Source organism: Pleurodeles waltl, chromosome 9, assembly GCF_031143425.1.
Source record: "Pleurodeles waltl isolate 20211129_DDA chromosome 9, aPleWal1.hap1.20221129, whole genome shotgun sequence".
Taxonomy (NCBI): Eukaryota; Metazoa; Chordata; class Amphibia; order Caudata; family Salamandridae; genus Pleurodeles; species Pleurodeles waltl.
The window spans coordinates 489,205,990-489,229,660 of NC_090448.1; the positions used below are offsets into that span (position 1 = coordinate 489,205,990).

The 23,671-nt window shown below is 46.1% G+C and overlaps 1 protein-coding gene across 1 annotated transcript in view; it reads right to left on the minus strand.

Annotated features, from left to right (window-relative positions):
* The window catches only part of NUDT14 (nudix hydrolase 14), a 500,399-nt gene extending 492,841 nt beyond the window's left edge, over positions 1–7,558 (minus strand). The window contains exon 1 of the mRNA XM_069207330.1: positions 7,395–7,558. Coding sequence (XP_069063431.1) covers positions 7,395–7,475 — 81 coding nt within the window. The 5' untranslated portion in view covers positions 7,476–7,558. The remainder of the gene's footprint in view (positions 1–7,394) is intronic.
* Between the last annotated feature and the right edge of the window lie 16,113 nt (positions 7,559–23,671).

A 23,671-nucleotide genomic window follows, 5' to 3' on the forward strand; every position in this document is an offset into this window, starting at 1 on the left:
AGGTATTGCTGCCACCATTGCTGATGGATCTACTCATTTGATCCAGCTCCTTCACTCTGAGCTCATGATCTAGGAGCATCTTCTTCTCCTCCATCTTTAGTCTCGCCAGCTCTATCTGATGTCTCCTGGCTTCTCTCCTGTCATCCAGCTCCTCTGGAGTCAGGCCCTTTGAACCACCACTGCTGCCTGGCGCAGAGGGTACCTTCCCATCTAGCAGATCCTGCAGCCCCAATACATCTTCCCTTGGATGTGGCTCCCTGGTCTCCCCAGTTGGATCCTCAGAAGGCCCACTGGCATTTCAGGCTGCTACCCAGGCCCTCAGTGCCTTTTGTAGCTCCTCCTTCCTGGTCAGGCCTCTAACTTGGACATTGAGGCTTTTCCTCCCCGCTGAGACTTTTACAAACTGACTTCAGTTCCTTCACAGTGTAGGTTTCCAACCTATCCTCCTTAAAAACCAAATCCAGGGATGTAACTGATGATGCTCTTGAATGAAACATGATGTAGTTGGAAGTTCAACTTGAACTTGAGACCAAAAATAGATCAAAGGCAAAATTCAAAACCAAATAACCAGTATGTGGTTCTTAGTGGTCTGTGATATAGTAGTAGTGTACACCAATCACTGTGGGTCAAGTGTAAAGTCAAGTCCTATCCTCCCCGCTGACAACCAATGTTAGAAATGGGGTCTCAAGTTGGCAGTCGGTTTGCGTCCTCTCTAAGTAGGGAGCCTCACTCTAGTCAGGATAAGGGAGATGCTCAGATAACCGCTGCTCACCCCACTGGCAGCTTGGCATGAGCAGTCAGGCTTATCTCAGAAGCAATGTGTAAAGTATTTGCACATAACACACAGTAATACAATGAAAACACTACAAAAGGACACCACACTAGTTTTAGAGAAATAGACAATATTTAACTGTGAAAAACAAGACCAAAGCGAGAAAAATCCAACCTACAATAATAAAGAAATTAATTTTGCAAGGATTACTTGCAAATACAGTTCCCTGAAGTCGATAGCTCCATCTGGGGCTATCACTGCGTCGTGAACAACAAATCCAACAGTTCAGGCCGGCCGCAGCTTTGCGGGCCAACTACAATGTTCGGAAGTCTATCAAACAGTACCTTGGAAATGTAGGGCATCATGATCCTCCCGATGAGATCCAGAATGCGGTGTCGCCGTTTCCAGAGGTAGCTGCGGGGGTCGTCAGGCCTTTGAAGTCACACGCGTTGCACATCGAACTCCGGGCTGATCACAAAGTCAAGTCAGGGGCGCTGGCGTTGAAGGCATTGGGGGTGCGGTCCGAAGGACGGTGCAACAAGCGGTGCCGACAGGTCATGGTGCAGGCAGCAGCTCGGTGACAGCATCCTGTAGCACTGGTGAGACCAAGGTTGTGGTGTAAAGAGGGGCGGTAAGACGTGCGATGTCTCCAGGTCACTGTGCAGGCAGCTGTGGTGTGGTTGCTGAAGCGCTGTAGTAGGTAGGCCCAAGGCAGCGGAGCGGGACAGGCTCTGTGCAGCACCCAAGGTCACAGTGTAGAAAGTGGCTTCTGTTGACGATGCTGGAGTCAATGGCACTGGTGTCGGTGGAATGGGGCTGCGGTGCGGTATGGGACGTGCTTTTTGTACCTCACAAGCAGTGTTCCAGACCACAGTGCAGGCAGCGGCGATGGTGTCAGCGTGGCGTGGCGTCGTCGGGGATGTGAAGGCTGCGGTGTGAGCAAGGCGACGTGGAGTGAGGGGCTCACGGTGCAGCAGCGGCTTGGTGACACCAGGCAGGTGGTGGCATTGGGAGACCACGGTTGCGGTGCGAAGCGGGGCATGGCTCAAAGTCGTCGTCAAGTCACGGTGCAGTCAGCGGCATCACTGTGGAAACACACAGTTCCCCGTGCTGTAGGCAGATGAAACTTAAGTCTTTCATATCCCTGAGACCTCCAATAGGAGGCAAGCTCTACTCCAAGCCCTTGGAGAAACATCACAAGCAGGATACACAGCAAAGTCCAGTCCTTGCCCTCTTTAAGCCAGAAACAGCAACTGCAGGCCAACCCAGATAAGCACACACAGCAAAGGGGCAGCACTCCTTCTCCAGCTCTTCTGCTCTTCTCCTTGGCAGCGGTTCCTCTTGATCCAGAAGTGTTCTAAAAGTCTGGGGTTTTGGGTCCACTACTTATACTCATTTCTGCCTTTGAAGTAGGCAAACTTCAAAGGAAAGTCTCTGTGGTTCACAATATCCTGCCTTACCCAGGCCTGGGTCCAGACACACTCCACGGGGGTGGAGACTGCATTGTGTGAGGACAGTCACAGCCCTTTCAGGTGCAGGTGTCAGCTCAAGCGGCATTTTCAAACAGACAATCTAAAAATGAACTCAACCAAAAGATGATTTTTTTAATTATAAGTTCATAGACCCCAAACTCCGGATCTCCATCTGCTTCCAATGGGACATTACACTCAAGAGGAATTTAAATGCAAACTGCATGCTAACCTACGAGAGAGATGGGCCTTGCAATAGTGAAATACTGCCAAATTCAGTTTTCACTATCGGGACATGTACAACACACCAGTACATGTTGTACCTTTTAAATACACTGAACCCTCTCCATGGGGCTACCTAGGCCTCCCTTAGGGGTGGCTTACATGTACCAAAAGGGGAGGTTTGGGCCTGGCAAGTTGGTACACTTGCCAGGTCGAATTGGCAGTGTCAGACTGCACATACAGGTCTGAGACTTATTTACAGGGCTACTCTTGTGGGTGGCACAATCAGTTCTGCAGGCCCACTAGTAGCATTTGATTTACAGGCCCTGGGCACACATAGTGCACTTTACTAGGGACTTACTAGTAAATTAAATATGCCAATCACAGATCAACCAATCACCATTACAATTTACACAGAGAGCACTTGCACTTTAACACCGATCTACAATGGTAAAGTGCGCAGAGACAAGAAATCAGCAAAAACAAAATTCCAGCATAACATACAAAACAGGAGGTCAGAGGGCAAAACGACAGGGGAAACACACCAAAAGATGCCAGTTCTAACACAGGCTACATACTCAAGGATATGCAAGGTACATTTGGGATGTTAGCATTAGGATTTGGGGAAGTGAGCAGAACTGAACTTTGCAAGAGTAGGACAGCAGGCCTCAAGTTTAGTGACAGAGACAACAAGCACTGGCAAAGCCAATAGGTTTCGCCAATTTTCCGTATCTTGGTGTGTTTTTTTTACTTTATTATTGCACAGCAGTTCAACTGCTCTGCAACATGTAAAAAAAAAAAAAAGAAACTGACAAAGTCACCACAATTCACATAGGCAAAATCTATTGGCTTTGCCAATGCTTGTTTTCTCTCTCGTGCCCTTTCCAAAAGTACACTAGTTCTAAAATCAACTGGTCGAGCACTGTGCTGTGGCACGTCTAAAGTCTATTACTTTATGTCACCTTTTCAATGACTTAAAAACCCTCATAGAACGAGTCAGTGAACTTTTTTTAAAGTGCACATATAGGATTCAGCTGCCTTTTGGGGCTAATCTCAAAACACCGAAGAAAGAGGATCTAACGTTAACTGCTGGGAGATTAATAAAGATCGGTCCAAAGTCTTTTCAGATAATTAGCATGTTTTACTAGCATATGGCCTGTTTCTAAGTGATTCAAATTTTGGGAGACCTTCGGGCACAGGAGATAAACAGTTTGCCCAGGATTACAGAGTTTGATCAAGTGGATAAACCAGGTTTAGAACTCAGGTCTTCTTGTTTCAAAGCCAGACAATTTAGCTCTCTGATGATATCTGCCCCCTAATTCAGCAAGGAATGCTCACATTTCTTAAACTAAAAGGAACACATGGGTTTACAGCTTAAAATAATTTATAGGACTGTGTCACTCAGGATGCTTTGTCATCAGAACATTTGGAACAGTGAATTTCGCCACTTACACTGAGTGGTATTGTTTAACAAACCACCTCCAACCAAAGAGTGGGGTATGTACATTTCTAGTAATATATTTTTATAGTTCTTAATATTGGTTCTTAGTGTGTTTCTAAGCACTCAAAATTGGGCACTTTTATGAACAGTGAAAACTGTAGATCGGTTCCTAGCAAAAATGCTGTAGTATCAAAAGGTTACTGCACAATTATTTTAAGCTGTTGAACAGTTGCTTGCACCGTGCTACACTGCAGGCATCTAGCGGAGATGTCACCTGCACGTAAAACAGGACATAAGTGAGGAGAAGATAAATGTTCTGAAAGTCATGAACTTTAGGGTGATGCCATGTTATGGAATCTAAATTTAAGTGACAGGTGTTTTACAAATATATTTTATCACTGTGCTGTCAGTTAAACCTATCATCTGCAGTAAGAGTATTTTTCAGAATTTTCATGTAGGATACTATTTTATTCTTCTATTTCCATGTGCCTACGCTACTCTACTGTGTACAAAATTGTTTCAAGCAGTGCTTCTACTTTGAAAATAGATTATCCTTGTTTGAGTTACTTTTCTTGCAGCTGAGTACAATGTGGTGTCCAGGAAAAGCCGCCAACACACGGAATCGCTGGTGGCGGTGCAACTGCAACTGCCTTGGGATGAATATAGTGGTGGCAGTGTGACCAAGGGAGAAGCCACGGGAGTTAATCCCGTCGGTCAAGTCCTCCACCTCACACTGAACACTACCGCAGCAGCGGCAACACCCAAACAGCCGCTTACCCTTTGTCTTAAAATATTCCGGACTCAACGGTCCCAATGTTCGAAACTCCCAAGGAAGCCATTTCAGCATTATAAATCAGTTACAGGAAACAATGGCTGCACTTACGCTGATATATGGCCTGCCGTTGGCAGAAAACAAGTTTTTTTTTAAAAAAACAAGCACATTACAAAAAAAAAAAAAAGGGCTGGCGCTGCTTTGGAATGCATAATGGATATGCATTTTAATTGTGCTTTCCAAAGGAGTGCTAACCATCTTATATGATGATCTTCTCAATTCAAGCAAAGAATTTAGCGTAAGGGCCATAGCCCTCGTAACCGTCCCACGTGTCTGCAGAACTACAACCGGCGATAGATCATTCTCGCACCTCACCGCCAAAACGTGGAACACTCTTCCCACCCACCTGCGCCAGACCAAAGACCTCCTTACCTTCAGGAAACTTCTGAAGACCTGGCTGTTCGAGCAGTAGAAGCCCTCCCCCCCACAATTTCCCCCCACCCCTCCTCAGCACCTTGAGACCCTTACGGGTGAGTAGTGCGCTTTACAAATCCCTGATTGATTGATTGATGGATAGCGCTGACCTTGAAGCTGGGGAACAAGGTTCAAGACTCAGCGAGGGGCTCAACATCCTGTAATTCTGGGCAAATCACTTAATTGAACTAGTGCTCATGTAAAGTGCTCCAATACCTTTGGGCTATCTTAAATTGATAACATGAAAGAACAAACAGCGGGAGGGGTTTGGCCCACATGATCGTCCATGAAATGCGTGCCATCGGGAGATTAAGTAAAGAGGCAGGGTACAAACAAAATAAGAAGAGGGCAAGCGCTGTCCAAGTAAAAGCAAAAAAAAAATCCCACAAAGCGGATGAAAACAGAACTTGGGTCATGGCACACTGATAAGAGAAAAACACAGAGGAACAACAGAAAATAGTTTGCTGCAGCCAATAGAAACTGAGAAAAAGTAAGTGGCAAGCAAACAAACCAATGAAAAGTCATGGCAGGATGCAAGCCCCTATTAAGATTTATGTTAAATACAATAGATTTCACAGGCACAGCACAAATGCTGTGAAGGAGAAAGCTAAAAAGGTCTGGTCACAACTATCGATTCACAAAACAGTACTCTGCCACACAAATCTATGTGCTAAGCCTATGACAGAGACAGCAGTTAATTATCTTCCAACAAGGGCATGTTTGGTGCAATCCACCAAGTCACAAGACTGTTCCAGAACCTTACTGATGTCAAGGAGGAGGCCTAAAACTGAGCACACGCTAGATTAGCATGACACCAGGGAAAAAATAAAAAAAATCAAGATTACTAAATACACACAGTGAGGCACTCAGGGCAGGGGAACACAACCAAGAACCACACAACATTCCTGCCCCACCACTTATTTGGATTGTTGGTTACCACGTAACACATGCAGTAACTAGAAAGCATTTTGCAACTCGTTTCTTTTTCTGTGGAGAAACAACTCTCAAGCAACTCTGGCTGACCAAACATATTACAGGCTAGCAAATCGAAAATTAGCCAGACGTCAGCAGCCCAGGGTGGCGATGCTAAGTCCTCACCAATATCACAATTCCCACATAAACTGGGACACCTTAACATACCTTTACAATGTTTCGTATTGTGACGCTGAACATCTGCAGAGCTTATATCATTCGAAACACAGGAGTAAAATCGCAATGCATAAGGCTGTACAAATCTGTGCAAAACAAAAATACTATGAAACCAATACCAGCTAAGCAGACAAGATAACTTGTTTGAATGTCACAAAATTTCCACTAGAGCAAGTGTTGAGCACATATTTCTTAGAAGGGCAGAGGCATCCCTGGTACCAGATATTACACGCGAGAGCTGTATTTGGCAACCTTGGTTTCAAATTTCTAACTATGACAATTTATGGAAGGGCCACCGCAGTTCTATTGCTAGTTCGAGTGACATTTTGGAGGAAGTGTGGCTATTTTGAGAAAAGGTATCGTACTGCCAGCATTAGAAAGTTGAAACGGGGTCACACTGGACCAGGGTCAGTGCTCTTACAGACGACAAGCTCAATATCCGATTCCGCACTGAAATTAATTGTTCCAAACAAATCTTCAAGAGCGAGGTAAAGTAGAAATACACATATAAAGCTTTAATTCAGTCAACATGAAAGGCTCATAAGTTAAATTAACATGCATTCTAGCTGCCGAGAGCCTTATATAACGTGATACGTGATACCACAAAGCCAGCGCGGATTTTTCTGCTTGCAGTACTTTGCATGTGGCATTTTTTTAAGTGATCTACATAGGCTTCAAAGCATACAATTTTAGATGAACCAGTAAACTAGTAGTTTTCAAACTACGAGTTCCACAATGCAAAGCACTGCTGGCTAAAAAAAACTACCTAAAGATTCACACGTGTGATGTGGCGGCCTCTTAACACACCGAGTGACTATTTAAAAGCCAGGCCTTTTTCAAAATGCAATCAACCTTCCAAGTGTTGACATGTTTACAGCTCATTTTTTGTCACAGTGATATGACATACCAGATGATATCCACATCCGGGCATTACAGTACTCAGTTTAAAAGAGCAAGTATGCTTTTTTCAACACCAAGGAGGCAAAAGTCACCATCCCGTTTCCCATGAAACCCGGCCAGCGTACGTGTTCAGCTGGAGCAGGAAGTGTTGTAGGCAGCGGCTGAACCGCCTTCACTATGGCAGTCAGCACTCACCTGACTGTAGAGCACTCTGAATGGCCTGAGGTACTGCGAGGAGCTGCAGGCTACTATCTCAACCTCTGTAATCTGCTCCATGCCGTTGAAGGGAGGACCGGTGAAAACCGAGCACAGAGCCGTTGAAAAGAAAGTGAAACTGTTCTGCTGAGCGATCACGTGCTTCTTTACGACACTGACTGCTAGGGAACCTGCACTTAGCCAAGCAACAGCAGTGCTCAGGATTAATAAAACGGAGACAACGACAGAAATATAACAAGAATTTGCAATGTGTCACGCGTTTGTTCCAGTTAGAGCTATTAGCATGTACATTCCTTACTGGACATTTCTTGCCACATAAATTGAAAATGAAAAGTAAAACATTCGATATAGACAAGCAGATTCGGGGCCATATTTATACTTTTTGACGCAAAACTGCACCAGCGCAGTTTTGCATCAAAAATATTACCGCCGGCTAACGGCATTTTGGTGCACCGTGCGGGCGTCAAATTTATACTTTGACGCACGGCGGCGCAAACCACAGGTGGGAGTCATTATTTTTGACGCACAGCGCAGCGTCGAGTCGTAAAGCAAAACGACGTTAACGCAGCAGAAATGACTGTGGGTCGATTTACGACCCCGAAAACCGGATATGCACAGTTTTTTGACGCAATAGCATCAAAAAACCCTGCGAACCCTGCCATTTCACCAGAGGAGAGCCAAAATGGATCCCAGATGCCACTACAGACCCCAGGAACATGACAACAGACCAAGAACCAGTCAGGAGGACCCACACAAGAACCAGGACACTTATAAGAAGAAAAGAAAGTGTTGCTTCAGTGCAGAGGAGCAGGAAATTCTGGTTAAAGAGGTGACGGAACAACAGCACCAACTGTTTGTCACCTCAAAGTTGCCAATCAGTAGGAGAGAGGCTATCTGGCAGCAAATTGTTGACAAGATTAACAGTGTGGCTGAAGTACGCAGAACAGTCATCAAGTGCAAGAAACGCTGGCATGACTGCAAGCGCAGGACCAAGGAACAGGAAGGCAGCAGGCCAGGAACAGGAAGGCAGCACTGGAGACTGGAGGTGGGAGTCCAGCACATCAGGAGGCCCTGGACCACATGGACGAGATGGTCGCAGCCGTCATTCCTGAGGAGATCGTCACAGGTATCCAAGGACAGAACAGCGCAGACTACCAGGAGACAACGCACATGCAGGGTAAGTCGCATGGGGAATTAAAATGCACTAATGTCAACTACAACCTGAGGGGGGATACCGACTACAAAATGCATGGAAGTCATCATATACATGGAGTGGCGTGGGTAAAGGTGGATGGCATGGGGGCAGGGCCTGCACAAACAGAATCTGGGGCACACCATTACACTACATCAACAACAGTCCCATGGGGGCATGCTGCCATGCCAACGATGAAGCAAAGGGAAATCCACGCCAGGAGGGAAGGCCACAACGTCAAACTGACATCCCAGCACACGTCAGCCACCATACCCCCAATATTAACTAGGGCCCCCTTAACAACATCTAGCAATACCGACAACTGGAATGTAACTGCGACAACAGTTGCCACTACCACTTCCGCTCTGTGATCAGCTCAAGTAGCCAATGGCAGTAACCTCCCCATGGATCATACACACCTAAATTAGGGGGTTGAGGATGACAACATCAACAATCCCCTGAAACAAGACAAAGGCCCCAGTACTGTCAAATGTCAATGCCCATAGTTGTTGCAAACATCAGCCAATGTAAACAACAATAGGAGCTACACAGCACTAAGGACATACCCATGCTGCATATGTCAGGGTCCATCCTGTGCCTGGGTCACAATGTAACATCCCAAATTTCATACTGCCCAGACAACAGCATTGAGGGGGGGGGGGCACATGTAACTAGTCACTGAAATACACCTGCACAGTCAGAGGAGGAAAGAGGACACTGCTACGACTATCAGGGAAATCCAATGTACCACACATTCCCAACATCAGCTGTACATATTACCAATGCCAACATTCATATTGTGTCATAACATTGCTATGCATAGGATATGCCACATGTCAAATACATTTAAGTGGATGTGAAAGATCAGAGATTGGGGCAGGTCCAGATTGTTAAGTGTGCTGCCAGTGCCATCAGAGCAACCACAGCCAGTGAAAGGTCTCACCATAAGAATGGATGTAGACGGAGGCTTGAGAAGGACAAGAAGGTGGCAATTCTCTATTTGGCCAAAACCAACACCTAGAAGAGATGATGCCGACAAGTTTAATAACTCAATAACATACATGTGACATGCAGGTGGGCCATAGGCCTAGGAGAATGCCCATCTGAAGGACTGGAGCAATGAACACGAAACAAGATCACAATGTGAATTTATCACAAGGCAGGCATGTCACATCACTCATGCCACAACACAGACACACTAATTGTACCCTGTTTCATTGCAGAGGAAGATGGATCTCCTGCGGATATGCCTGTCCCAGATTACCCTGATGACATGGATGACAAGCCGATAAACATTCCCCAGGAGACTATCCAAAAGGTCCTTGAAACCCTCCAGACCCCACCATCAGTCATAAGGAGGAGCACAGAACAAGCAGCCATCGCAGAGGATCCACCCACCACCCCAATTGTAAGACCTGCCAGCTCCAATACAACTGAGGACTCAGACGACACTGGTACCAGCTTTGAGAGAACTGTAGTTGGAGTACAGCGGGAGCTGGCCAAGGAGGTGCGGGTGGGGATGCAAACTATGGCAGCCAGCCTTGAGGGGGTGCGTTTGTGCATGATGTCATCTGCAGATCAGGCAGCAGCTATGCAAGCCCTAACATCTATCTTGCAGGAACTGCAAAAAACCCAGAAGGAAATCAGCACAGCTGTAATAGACTTGACCCAACACCTACAACAGCAATCCTGTCAACGCGTGCACGAATGCAACATTGAACCCCTCAGGGCATACCTGGCTGCCTACCATCGTGATGTGGCTGCTATTCTCAAAAACCAGCAGATCCTCCTTGCTGCAGTACTGCCCTTAAGACCTTCAGAGGGAGCAGCGACCGGGATGTCTGACTCCACGTCTTCTAACACTGAAGTGTGTTTTGCCCCTTCACAACCACCAACAACAAGGACAGAGGAGGCAACACACACATCATAAGAAGAAGACAAGGAACAGATCACATTCACAAGGAAAAGTACCCGGAAGCACTAGTCCCTGACACATGGCCAACTATTACCAAGGTCCTGCGCTTTGTAACATTGCAGTCTTGCAACAACTCTGCTTAATGACTGTTCTCCTTACCACTGTATATATTGTCAGCCTGCCCAGTGATTGTCTCTCTCCTACTCATTGGCAAATCCTGTCCCTCTGCACTGTCTGAAACATCAACCCCAGCATGTCAAAAGCATTTCCGTAACCCTTTGTGTACGATCACAATGTAAGATGTCACTATAATGGACTCACAATCATGGACAATGTAGAGATAGCACTTCAGCACTTTTCAATAAATAGCACTTACACAACAAATCTGTCTCTGGGTAATTTGACATATCAACTGTGCAGTAGATAACTGAAATGTGCCTACTGTCAAATTACGTAGCTTGTCAATACAACTGTCCTGATATTATGTAGTCAGATACATCTGCACAGTGCCCATGATTGCATCATACTCTGCCCATCCTGAGGGACATATCTGATGAAGTGAGAAACCATACACCATCATGCTGTGTTGGACAGAAGAATTCTTCCTCAAGGGATTTCCAAGTCATCAAATAGTGGCCGCAAAATGTTGTCACCATGCAATACTAACACATATAACAGTGCACACTAATCTAAGCAAACACTACAAAAACTGCATAAATGAAGGTGTCTGAGTTTACATACAAATAGGTAATCATGCTGAACTGTGTCACAAATGACGTATGAGAGTCATGAAGACAAGAATACAAGAGTGCCTACGAGAACTCATCTTATAAGTGTGTCCTTGATCATCACACTGCAGTCAGACCTAAAACTGTTCCCCCAATACCAAGTCTGGAAGCACTGTTTGTGACGTAGAAAACACACTTATCAACAGAAACACATTGTCATCCATATTACCTGTGATTGGTGGTTGCAACGAAGGGTGGAAACTTTGCAAGGTAGCTCTGGGGTAGCTGCCAATCGTACAGCTCAGTTGGGATTTGTTAGTAGCATAGGACACAAATGTAATAGTACAAAATTCATGTACACTGATTCCAAACCCAGGATCAAGTACCATTTAACACATACTGTTAAGGGTAAACCAAATATTTATTAAATGCTAATCACAGAAGAGGAAACTGAGGGAAAAATCTTACCTACCCTAATCTACCCTGACTACTCATTACCCACAACTGTCCCTAACTAACCTAAGCTACACTTACTTATCACATGTAACAAAACGTTCTAAACATCCACCCCCCACCCCCATTATGAGACGGGACACATGGAGGACAACACATACTAACCTAAACACATACTATACTATCCTAAACAAATATATATTTTTTTGTATTTATTTTTTTATTTTTTATTTTTTTAATTAAACACACAAGAACCCCAACATAGCTCCCCACCCACCCACACACTTAATAAGTAAAAATAGAAAGAATGGGGACCCCCACCCACTAACACTATCTAAACTAACAGCCTATACTAACCCAACACTAAGCCCACTAACTATAAGAACAAGGAAAGAGGAGGGAGGGGAGGGAATCATGTCCATTTCAAAAAGAGTCTAGTGGTTGGCCCTGCGGAGGGTCCTCTTGATTGACTTCACTCGCCGGTTAATGTGGCGCACATCCCGGCTCAGGTGGCTTAACTTGCGCAGCACACGGTCCATCTTCCGTTCCATGTTGTGGAAGGCTGCAGGGTCAACAGATGGAGCTGGGGCAGACTGGGTACCGAGGGAGGAGGTCTGTGTGGAGCCAAGGCCAGTGGGCTGACCTGTACCAATGCTGGGGCCTAGAAGTCCAGCAGATTTAGGCACAACAGTCCCAGCTGTGGTTGGGGCCACCTGACTTGAAGTGGTGGTTGTGCTGGTGGTGGCTGTGGTGGGCAAAGTAGGTCCACCCTGTGGGAAGGCCCTCCATGCCCCGGAGGCCCGTTCATGACGATATCGACGGGCCATCCTCCTGAACCCCTACTCCACCAGCAAGATGTGCTGGTATCTCGTGGCCCGGCGCTGGAATTCACGGACCTGGTCTGGAGTCATGTTTGCAGCTGTGAAGACAAATGCAAATATTCTACATTAGTAACTGCATTGTGTGAAATGGCACAAGAAGTTAATCAGACAATACATCTACTGTACTTGTAACAGCTCATATCACAATACAGATCATTGAATGTCCCTGAGGAAGTACATGGCAGGCCAGCCTTCAAAGGTCACATCACACATAGCACATCCATAACCAACAAGATGGGTAACAACTGGCTTTGACTTGCCATCTGAGTTCTGCCAGTTATCAGCTAACAATCATGCTGCATATCCTCCGCCAAGACCTGGGCTACAAATGTCAGTGTACGGAATGCAAAACTAAAGCCACATGGTCTGCAAGTTGTAACTGGACTTGCCAGTATAGTACTAAGTGCCAAACCTGAGTGTGTATACTAGGTTCCAACCAAACAGTCACTTATTCACATGTATGTGTAACATACTGGTAGCATCAGTACTAGGTACCCCATTCACAAACCCATGCCTGTGTTTGAGGGTGGGGGGGTGGATAAACAACTATCAATTTCCAACAACATGTACACCGAGGAGTGTATAGAAAACTCCACACATGTTTGGCTCTACACACACACCACAGGTAAGGTCTATCAACAATGAGGAGTCAGCAAACCCTAGACCAATCATAGGGCCACACATGTCAGGAAATGCAGAACTTGGTACACAACATATACTTCCAGTAAGGCCTGACTTACATCAGACACAGAGTTGCAAGAACACCCATGATCATGATTAGCATGCACACCTAGGCCATTGCACTCAAGCTCCACATACTTGTAGCACTACATGTGGAAGTACATGCTGCTAGGAGGCTCTACCTACAGTTTAATAAGTACCTTGGTAAATAGGGAAGCAGAAGTCTATTGGAAAGCAATTTGCTGTACCAATCTTGGAGAATGTGGGTCTGACAGGCTGACTAAATCTGAGCTGACTTCCAGTGCGACTCTTGTTGATACAAGTGTCATCCACATGACTCACCCCAGTACTCACTGTGGGGCCTACAGGAATGGCCTACAATCCCCAGATAATACCATAGAATATGCATTGGCCAACTCAAAACATTTGAGAAACTGAAATCCCACTCATGGAACAAGACAAATGATTGCCCAACGCATCACACATTGCTATGCGTTCAACACACATGAGTCCATAACCAGCAAACACAACACATAACAGACATATCAACACTTAATGGAGTGGTCGGGGTCCTCAAATGTCGCCACCTCTCCCACAGTGTAGGGTGCCGGTCCACCTGTAAGGCATGGAAAGAAGAAATGTGCTCAAAATCTGTGCACAGAGCAACAATTTCATTAACATATACAATGTGTAGGCTGAATAAGGAAATGGCAGCCATTCAGACATGATGATACTGCATCTGATATATCACGGCCAACTTGTACATAGCATGGGGCTCCTGTGACAGTTACACACATATCTGCACACATGCATTGGCCCTAACTATCATGTGGTGGCAAACATGCCCCGTCATTGGTGCCCTCAAAAAAATATGGAGTGTAATCGTCTCATCATGTTCATCCAAGAGAGACATCCAAAGCCTGGTTACTTGAGGACTGCATTACTAGTCAAACATGCTATGTGGCCATGTCACATTTATGACACATAGGTACAATGTACAGAGGGAGGGGCAGGGACCTTTGTAAGCCCTCCTGTTGTTACAGTTTATTCAATTGATGTGGCCGAGCTATGGTGATTTGCACCAACCATGGAGATCTGAACCTATGTGCATACCTTTGGACTGCCATCCCTATTTGGAATGGGGCACAACTAACTCCAACAAACATTCTAAGATGTTAGCTGAGGGCACCTTACACCTTTTCACGATGTTTCCAAATCCAGATCTGACATGTATCCAAAAAGATAAAGGACCACAATAATACCAAACATTCATAGTAGTTCCGTGAACGCTTTCCTTCCACACTCACCAGACTCACATGAGACATATGTCTGAGCCACTTTACTATAATCAAATGACGTGAAGCTAGCACTCATTTTCTGCATCATGTAGTGATTCTAAAGTCAGTCTAGCTATTGCGTCAACAAAGTTAGCCAATATGTTGGTACATCTTTACTTCTCTGGCAAAAGTGACCTATATAGACATGATTGGCTCCTATTTTGTTTGGTTGTCTGACTCAAAGGCCGCACCAATTTACTTCAGGGAAAAGTATCCTGTAAGTTTGCTGAGCACGTGCTACCTGACAGCTAGCAATTGTGATCCTTACCATAGTGCATCAATTATCCCTGTATGTTTCCCCAGCATTACACACAGTCAGCAAGTTAGCTGGCAGACATAGCACAAATCATCTGATGTCACTACAGAGCATTTAATCGTGCACATTTACATGATTAGTACTCACCAATAGGGCCACCAATCACGATTCCCAGGTGGTCCAAGAGATCCTGCTCCCTGGTGATAAGGTCAGCCCACCGGTGCTTCAGCTGGTGGTCACTCCTCTGGCTGGCATACACACGCTGCAGGTGATGCAGCACCTTTCCCCACCGGATTCTGCGGGCCCCAGTGTGATACCCCTGTATCACCCTGCCCCCTGCCTCAATCATCAGTGGCAAGAAATGGCACACAAGCCACATGAAGCCCCCCAACTCCTCTTCACCCATCCTGCCAAGACGTGGCCTACCAGACATAGTAGAAATGTGAAAGGGAATAGGGGTTAAGGAAATAGAAAGGGGAAAAGGGGGAAAGTAGGGGTACAAATATAGAAGAAAAGTAAACTTAACCACTAAAAGAGCCCAACTATCCCCAAACTACCACTACCCACAGCAGACTCCCACAAACAACAAAAACACTAGGTAAATGGACAAATGTACACAAAACACAGTAGGACAGTATACACCAACAATATTTATTTCACAAATTGACAATAGAGACAGCACACAGGACAAAAAAGCACAAAATCTTAGGACACCACTCTCTACACAGCCACACAGTCTAGAAGAATCATAGACTGCAAAGTGAAAGTACACCCACTGTACATGATCTGTAAACAGGATATCCTATGACATCACTTTCTGTATGAAATGTCTGCCCTTTTTCACGTTATGCGTCATTTTTTGCCCACCAATACTGTATTTGCATCATTTTTGTTTACGCACAGGAGTGAAAATTAGCCCGTATCCAAATAATAGTACATGGCCTGTACAAATATCTGGATGCGGCCTAATGTTCACTCCTGTGCGTAAAAAAAATAATGACGCAAATACAGTATTGGTCGGCAAAAAATGACGCATAACGCTAGGAACGTCAACATTTCAGTGCATGAACTGGTTTTGGGTATTTTTTCTGTTTTTATGTTAAGTTACATTTGGGACACATCAGAAATAGGCTGATTGCACCCACTATGGTGTTGATGGTGTATGTTCACATGTGTGACATCATATTGCAGCGGACCATGATCCGCTACTTCCTTCACAGTATTTTTACGGTTGGCTGACGCAATAGATGCAGATAAATTGGGCATGTTTGGCATAAGGAGAGGATAGCAATGTGACGCACATATGTACAATACCTAAATGCCTTTGGCTCAGTGTGTGTGCTTTGGCAACTAATGTATTTGTTGACCAAGTGTGTGTGTATCACATGATGCATTATTGCACATATGCTTGTATGAATGTGACGTCCATGTGTCCAATCCTTAGATGCAAGTCATTGTGGAAATGAGAGAGGACATGTGTTAGTCATACATGTAGCAACATCCGTAATGTGGACTTCCAAGATTTAGGGTAACGTAGACACCACATGTGACAAAGCATGCACAAGATAGATGGCAGACGCTTGTTCATGTCAATGGTCCACATTTTTAACATCCTATGTCCTAGAGTTTTGGTAAAAGCTTCCTAGGCACTAGTTGGTGAATCCCACAGTGAGTCATACACATGCATTGAGGAAGTGGGTACCATGTTGTTTGCCCAGACAGACAAAGGTGAATCAGAAAGGTATGATGACACCACATTTGAGGTCATAGAAGTGAGCCACAACTCTCAAGTGGCTGTGGTGGACCAGCAGACGAGGCAGCACGTGTCCACATATATCCAATGATCAATTGCACATAGGTGTCTTGTTCATGTGTGTGGTCCAATGATGATGCTGTATATTGTTTGGGGGGTAATTTGTCACAGTTCGGTCCAGGACTCATCATGAGTCAGTGGCAGCTATTCCTGTATCTACTGAGTATCCTTGGTTGATCAATGTGAGTAAAGTGGATGAGGACATGAGAACCTACATGGGGATGGTCCCACCCTGTCACTAAAGACGTGTAATGAGACAGTCAACAGGGCAACCTTGGTGTGCTGAGTGAGATAATGTCTCAGGTATCATGTTCTAGCAGGTGTCATTACAACATTTGTACACAGGCTAGCCTCTGCAATTCCCACTGCATCTGGGAACATCATAGCCTCTGTGCCGATTATTCTCGCAGCTATTAACCACACACGGCCCATCAATATGTTGTGAGCACTGTGATTCTGTGTGTGAACTGTCAGGGTCCTGACATGTGTGGATTTTTCATGAACATTATCAGAGGTTGCTGGTTTCGCTGAAGGCCCGGTACCCAATCCCTGCATACGCCCCTGGGACACTGTCACACTTTGTCATTCATGCATATATGAGACCCAGACAAGGGATGAGCCATGAATTTAGCTTTTCACAGAGGATTTAACTCAAATGGTACAGTTAAAAGGCAGATGATGCTATACAATGTATTTGGGTATGCATTGAAGAAGCCCATGCCCAATACCCCCTTGATGAATCAGAGGTTTGCTAACGCAAGTGTGGTACATATGTAGACACAGGGATACTTTAGTGTGACGCACAGACAGATGCCAGTCAGGCTGACAGAATGCAGGGTGATTCAGGATCCAGCAATTTGACAAGTTAAATAATCAGTGGTCTGACTCAAACTGTTTGGAGGACGAACTAGACAGTTGACATGTCAAACTGTGTATGTCCTGTGTTTTTGAAGGTGACAAATAAACCCAAGGGCTGTGTTACACGGCTTAATTAGTATCAATGCTTAATGGTGTATTTGACATAATGGCAACTCCTATGCTGTTCCAGGCATCAGCAGGGGCAGTGCTTGTTGAAACGGGTGGTGTGCATGCAGGTGTGGGCTGCATCAGTTTCTCACAATTCCTGTAGGTGAGATTTGCATTCTAATGGCCAACATACTTTTTCACACGGGAAGCAATCTACAGGTGCTAACAGGGCTTAGAAACTAGAAGCCAGTGTATTAATTGACCTGACGTCCATGCAGTCAGATGTTCTATGACAATGGCATACCGTAGGAAAGGGTGTAGCACACTGGATTGCTATTGACAAGCTGTGTGTGTAGAGGAGGGAATATCAGGGTACACATCTTAGTATTCTAGGTACCTCTTCAGACAGGTGGGTTGTGATCAGGTGTATGGGTGTTTCAGGAGTTAGGAAATGGGCTGACATGTACATGGAATGTCATGTGCGCAATGTTGCTCATATGAGTGGCACTTTTGCTGTCTATGTTCTGCTTTTATGGAACTCTAGTCACAGATAGTCCTTGCAAATATTGGATGCAGTTGGACTTACTGCTGTCAAGGGTCTGGTCAGACATTCCTGTTACTGATGCAAAAGCACATCGACTGCCTCATGTATGAGGCTTGTTTTCCCCTTATTGAGTGATGGTGTCTTAGTTGTGTGCCATATGCTGCGTTGGACCTTGATTTCAACATGTATATGTGAAATAGGTGTGGTCCTCTGCTAGTGGCCTTCAAAGGAGAAATGTACATGATATATGTCATTTACAGTGTGTGTGTATGTGACCATTGTATGTTACGCATCACATTATGTAGGAAAGTACCATCTTGCCTGGCATGTTACCCCCATATTTCACTGTATATATGTTGTTTTAGTGTATTTGTCACTGGGACCCTGCCAGCCAGGGCCCCAGTGCTCATAAGTGTGCCCTGTATGTGTTCCCTGTGTGATGACTAACTGTCTCACTGAGGCTCTGCTAATCAGAACCTCAGTGGTTATGCTCTCTCTGCTTTCTAAATTGCCACTAACAGGCTAGTGACCAATTTCACCAATTCACATTGGCATACTGGAACACCCTTATAATTCCCTAGTATATGGTACTGAGGTACCCAGGGTATTGGGGTTCCAGGAGATCCCTATGGGCTGCAGCATTTCTTTTGCCACCCATAGGGAGCTCTGACAATTCTTACACAGGCCTGCCACTGCAGCCTGAGTGAAATGACGTCCACGTTATTTCACAGCCATTTACCACTGCACTTAAGTAACTTATAAGTCACCTATATGTCTAACCTTCACCTGGTGAAGGTTGGGTGCTAAGTTACTTAGTGTGTGGGCACCCTGGCACTAGCCAAGGTGCCCCCACATCGTCCAGGGCAAATTCCCCAGACTTTGTGAGTGCGGGGACAACATTTCACGTGTGCACTAAACATATGTCACTACATATGTATAGCGTCACAATGGTAACTCCGAACATGGCCATGTAACATGTCTAAGATCGTGGAATTGTCACCCCAATGCCATTCTGGCATTGGGGAGACAATTCCATGATCCCCCGAGTCTCTAGCACAGACCCGGGTACTGCCAAACTACCTTTCCCGGGGTTTCACTGCAGCTGATGCTGCTGCCAACCCCTCAGACAGGTTTTTGCCCTACTGGGGTCCATCCAGGCTTGGCCCAGGAGGGCAGAACAAAGAACTTCCTCAGAGAGAGGGTGTTACACCCTCTCCCTTTGGAAAAAGGTGTCAGGGTTGGGGAGGAGTAGCCTCCCTCAGCCTCTGGAAATGCTTTGATGGGCACAGATGGTGCCCATCTCTGCATAAGCCAGTCTACACCGGTTCAGGGATCCCCCAGCCCTGCTCTGGCGCGAAACTGGACAAAGGAAAGGGGAGTGACCACTCTCCTGACCTGCACCTCCCAAGGGAGGTGCCCAGAGCTCCTCCAGTGTGCTCCAGACCTCTGCCATCTTGGAAACAGAGGTGCTGCTGGCACACTGGACTGCTCTGAGTGGCCAGTGCCAGCAGGTGATGTCAGAGACTCCTTCTGATAGGCTCTTCCCTGTGTTGCTAGCCTATCCTCCTTCCTAGGTACCCAAACCTCCTTTTCTGGCTATTTAGGGTCTCTGCTTTGGGGAATTCTTTAGCTACCGAATGCAAGTGCTCATCCGAGTTCCTCTGCATCTCTCTCTTCACCTTCTGCCAAAGGATCGACCGCTGACTGCTCAGGACGCCTGCAAAACTGCAACAAAGTAGCAAAGACGACTACTGCAACCTTGTATTGCTGATCCTGCCGCTTTCTCGCCTGTTTCCTGGTGGTGCATGCTCTGGGGGTAGCCTGCCTCCTTCTTGCACCAGGAGCTCTGAAGAAATCTCCCGTGGGATGACAGAATCTTCCCCCTGCAACCGCAGGCAACAAAAGACTGCATCACCGGTCCTCTGGGTCCCCTCTCAGCATGACGAGCGTGGTCCCTGGAACTCAGCAACTCTGTCCAAGTGACTACCACAGTCCAGTGACTCTTCAGTCCAAGTTTGGTGGAGGTAAGTCCTTGCCTCCCCACGCTAGACTGCATTGCTGGGTACCGCATGATTTGCAGCTGCTCCGGCTCCTGTGCACTCTTCCAGGATTTCCTTCGTGCACAGCCAAGCCTGGGTCCCCAACACTCTAACCTGCAGTGCACAACCTCCTGAGTTGTCCTCTGGCGTCGTGGGACTCCCTTTTGTGTCTTCGGGTGAGCTCCAGTTCACTCCACTTCCAAGTGCCTGTTCCGGTACTTCTGCGGGTGCTGCCTGCTTCTGTGAGGGCTCCCTGACTTGCTGGGCGCCCCCTCTGTCTCCTCATCCAAGTGGCGACATCCTGGTCCCTCCTGGGCCACAGCAGCATCCAAAAACCCTAACCGCGACCCTTGCAGCTAGCAAGGCTTGTTTGCTGTATTTCTGAGTGGGAACACCTCTGCAAGCTTCTTCACGACGTGGGACATCCATCCTCCAAAGGGAAAGTTTCTAGCCCTCTTCGTTCTTGCAGAATCCACAGCTTCTACCATCTGGTGGCAGCTTCTTTGCACCCTCAGCTGGCATTTCCTGGGCATCTGCCCTCTCTCGACTTTGTTGCGACTCTTGGACTTGGGCCCCTTGTTCCACAGGTACTCTCGTCCGGAAATCCACTTTGGTTGCATTGCTGGTGTTGGTCTTCCTTGCAGAATTCCCCTATCACGACTTCTGTGCTCTCTGGGGAACATAGGTGTTTTTTACACCTACTTTTCAGGGTCTTGGGGTGGGCTATTTTTCTAACCCTCACTGTTTTCTTACAGTCCCAGCGACCCTCTACAAGCTCACATAGATTTGGGGTCCATTCGTGGTTCGCATTCCACTTTTGGAGTATATGGTTTGTGTTGCCCCTATACCTATGTGCTCCTATTGAAATATACTGTAACTTTACATTGCTTGCATTACTTCCTTTTGCTATTAGTGCATATTTTTGGTATTGTGTACATATATCTTGTGTATATTTGGCATCCTCATACTGAGGGTACTCACTGAGATACTTTTGGCATATTGTCATAAAAATAAAGTACCTTTATTTTTAGTATATCTGTGTATTGTGTTTTCTTACGATATTGTGCATATGACACCAGTGGTAAAGTAGGAGCTTTGCATGTCTCCTAGTTCAGCCTAAGCGGCTCTGCTATAGCTACCTTCTATCAGCCTAAGCTGCTAGAAACACCTCTTCTACACTAATAAGGGATAACTGGACCTGTTACAGAGTGTAAGTACCCCTTGGTACCCACTACAAGCCAGGCCAGCCTCCTACACATTAGCTCTGGGATTTTCAGTGTAATAATCAGTACATCAGAAATGCTCCATGAGGCAACACTCTTATTCTGATAAGTAGAGATGAAGGTGTGCAGAAATGATTAGCCAGACCATGATATGGTGATTATTATAGGTGTTTATTTAAATTAGTTCATTAAAGTGGTGATGGTGATTATATTTAAAAGAAATTGTTGACAATATGTTGCCGCCTGCGTATACCAGCGGCAGTGTTCTGTAGTCCCCCCTCATGTTGCAGGCCAGCATCCTCCTCTTCCTCCTCTTCAGGCATGTGTGGCTCTGGTTCCAGGAGGGGAATGTTCCTTTTGATGCAAATGTTGTGCAATATTGCACATGTTAGGATGATCTTACAGACCATCTCCGGGGAATATAGGAGGTTACCACCAGTGATGTCGAGGCACCGGAACCTTGACTTGAGGATGCGAAGGTCCTCTCGACTACGGTGCGTGTCCTCCTATGTGCGTCGTTGTAGGCACGCTCTGCTGCAGTACTCGGGTTGCCAATAGATGTCATTATCCATGGCTGGATGCCATACCCCTGATCAGCTGCAAGAGAAAATGAATGGGATCATGTTGATGTAGCTGGCCCTAGTGAAATTACCTTTTATGGCAGTAGTTGTCTTGTGTTGTCTGTGACTCTTTTGTGTTATAATGTCGCATCCTAGGCTTCTAGGATGTACAATCTGCATTATGTTGTTTCCTTGGCTGAACGAGTGTTTGTCTGCTGACCGTTTCTCAGCAGTATGTTTTGGGATTTGCAGTACAGTGTGCCCTCCCTAGCATTGTGACTTGTGATACAGGTGTCTGTGTGTCTTCACTGGGGGTGAGATGATAGTGCCATACACAGGTTAAAATTGACAGTGTTGTTAACACGTTCATATCGATGTACCGTGGACATCCCTTACCTTTAGACTTATGCAATGGATTAAAGTAAACGTCATTGGGACACTTACAATTTGCAAGGTGACATTTAGGCAACCCACTCCACACGTTGTGATCATTGACGTCTTAACATTAGATTGTACACTAATTTCAGATGTGTGACAGATTCACTGCAGACCTATGAAACATGGCTAGCGATGTCACGACCTTAGTGTGTTCCTGTTCACATGTTGCTGTTGTGGTGTATGTGTTCTGTGTCCCAGAGGGTTGCTGTGCAGTGTATATATAAGTAGGCTTTTGTACTTACCAACAAGTAGTCCATTGCCATACCGTCCATCCTGGAAGTGTTCATTGACGGTGCAGTGACGGAAGATGAAGGAGTCATGGACACTCCCAGGATATTTAGCCACGATGTTGGTGATCAATCCCTGGTGATCGACAATGGCCTGCACATTGATGGAATGTGTGTGCTTTCTGTTGCGGTAGAGGTGTTCAGTTGCAGCAGGTGGCACAAGGCGTACATGTGTGCAGTCGATTGCACCAAGGACGTGTGGGAAGCCACTAATGAGGTAGAACCCCTGTTTTGTTTCCTGCTGATACTGCAGTGTGTTAGGGAAGCAGATGTGGTGGGGTGTAAGTCCAATGATGGCATCCAGTACTTTGGGCAAAGAGGCAGAGAATGATGGTTGTGATATTCCAGCAACCAGGGCACCAGTTGTTTGAAAAGAGCCACTTGCCAGCATGGGAAGTACGGCAAGCAGCTTGGTTTCTGTTGGGATGCTGCGGGGTGTCAGCAAAGTGGGTGCCAACTGCGGTTCAATGTTTCTCAGCAGCTGCTGAATAGCCTGCCAGTTTAACCTGTACCTCTGGATGATGTCGTGTTCCCTGAGGCCATGAGGGGTTGTTCTGGGGCGGAATATCCTCTCCTGCCTTCTGCGCTGCCTTTGGGGTCCCTGCTGGTGTGGTTGTAGCTGCTGTTGTTGCTGCTGGGCTCTGCGTCTGCGTCCACACTGGATAAGAATCACCTCCATGTCTCCCTTTTGCTGCTCAGCTGCTCTGATGTTGCTTCTGTGTGTTCTGAATAAATACAGGTGTGTTTGCCCCATTTTAACGCCTGCCCTGACCCAGGTGTTAGATTTTGACGCAAATCGGGGTGTGCGTCATTTTCTGGCTCCGCCTCCCGGCTGTGCGGCATTTTTGCCCGAAAGCAAAAATACAACGCACGGCCGTTTAAGTCATTTTTTGGACGGAAACGCCTACCTTGCATATGATTAACGCAAGGCGGGTTGCTGCAT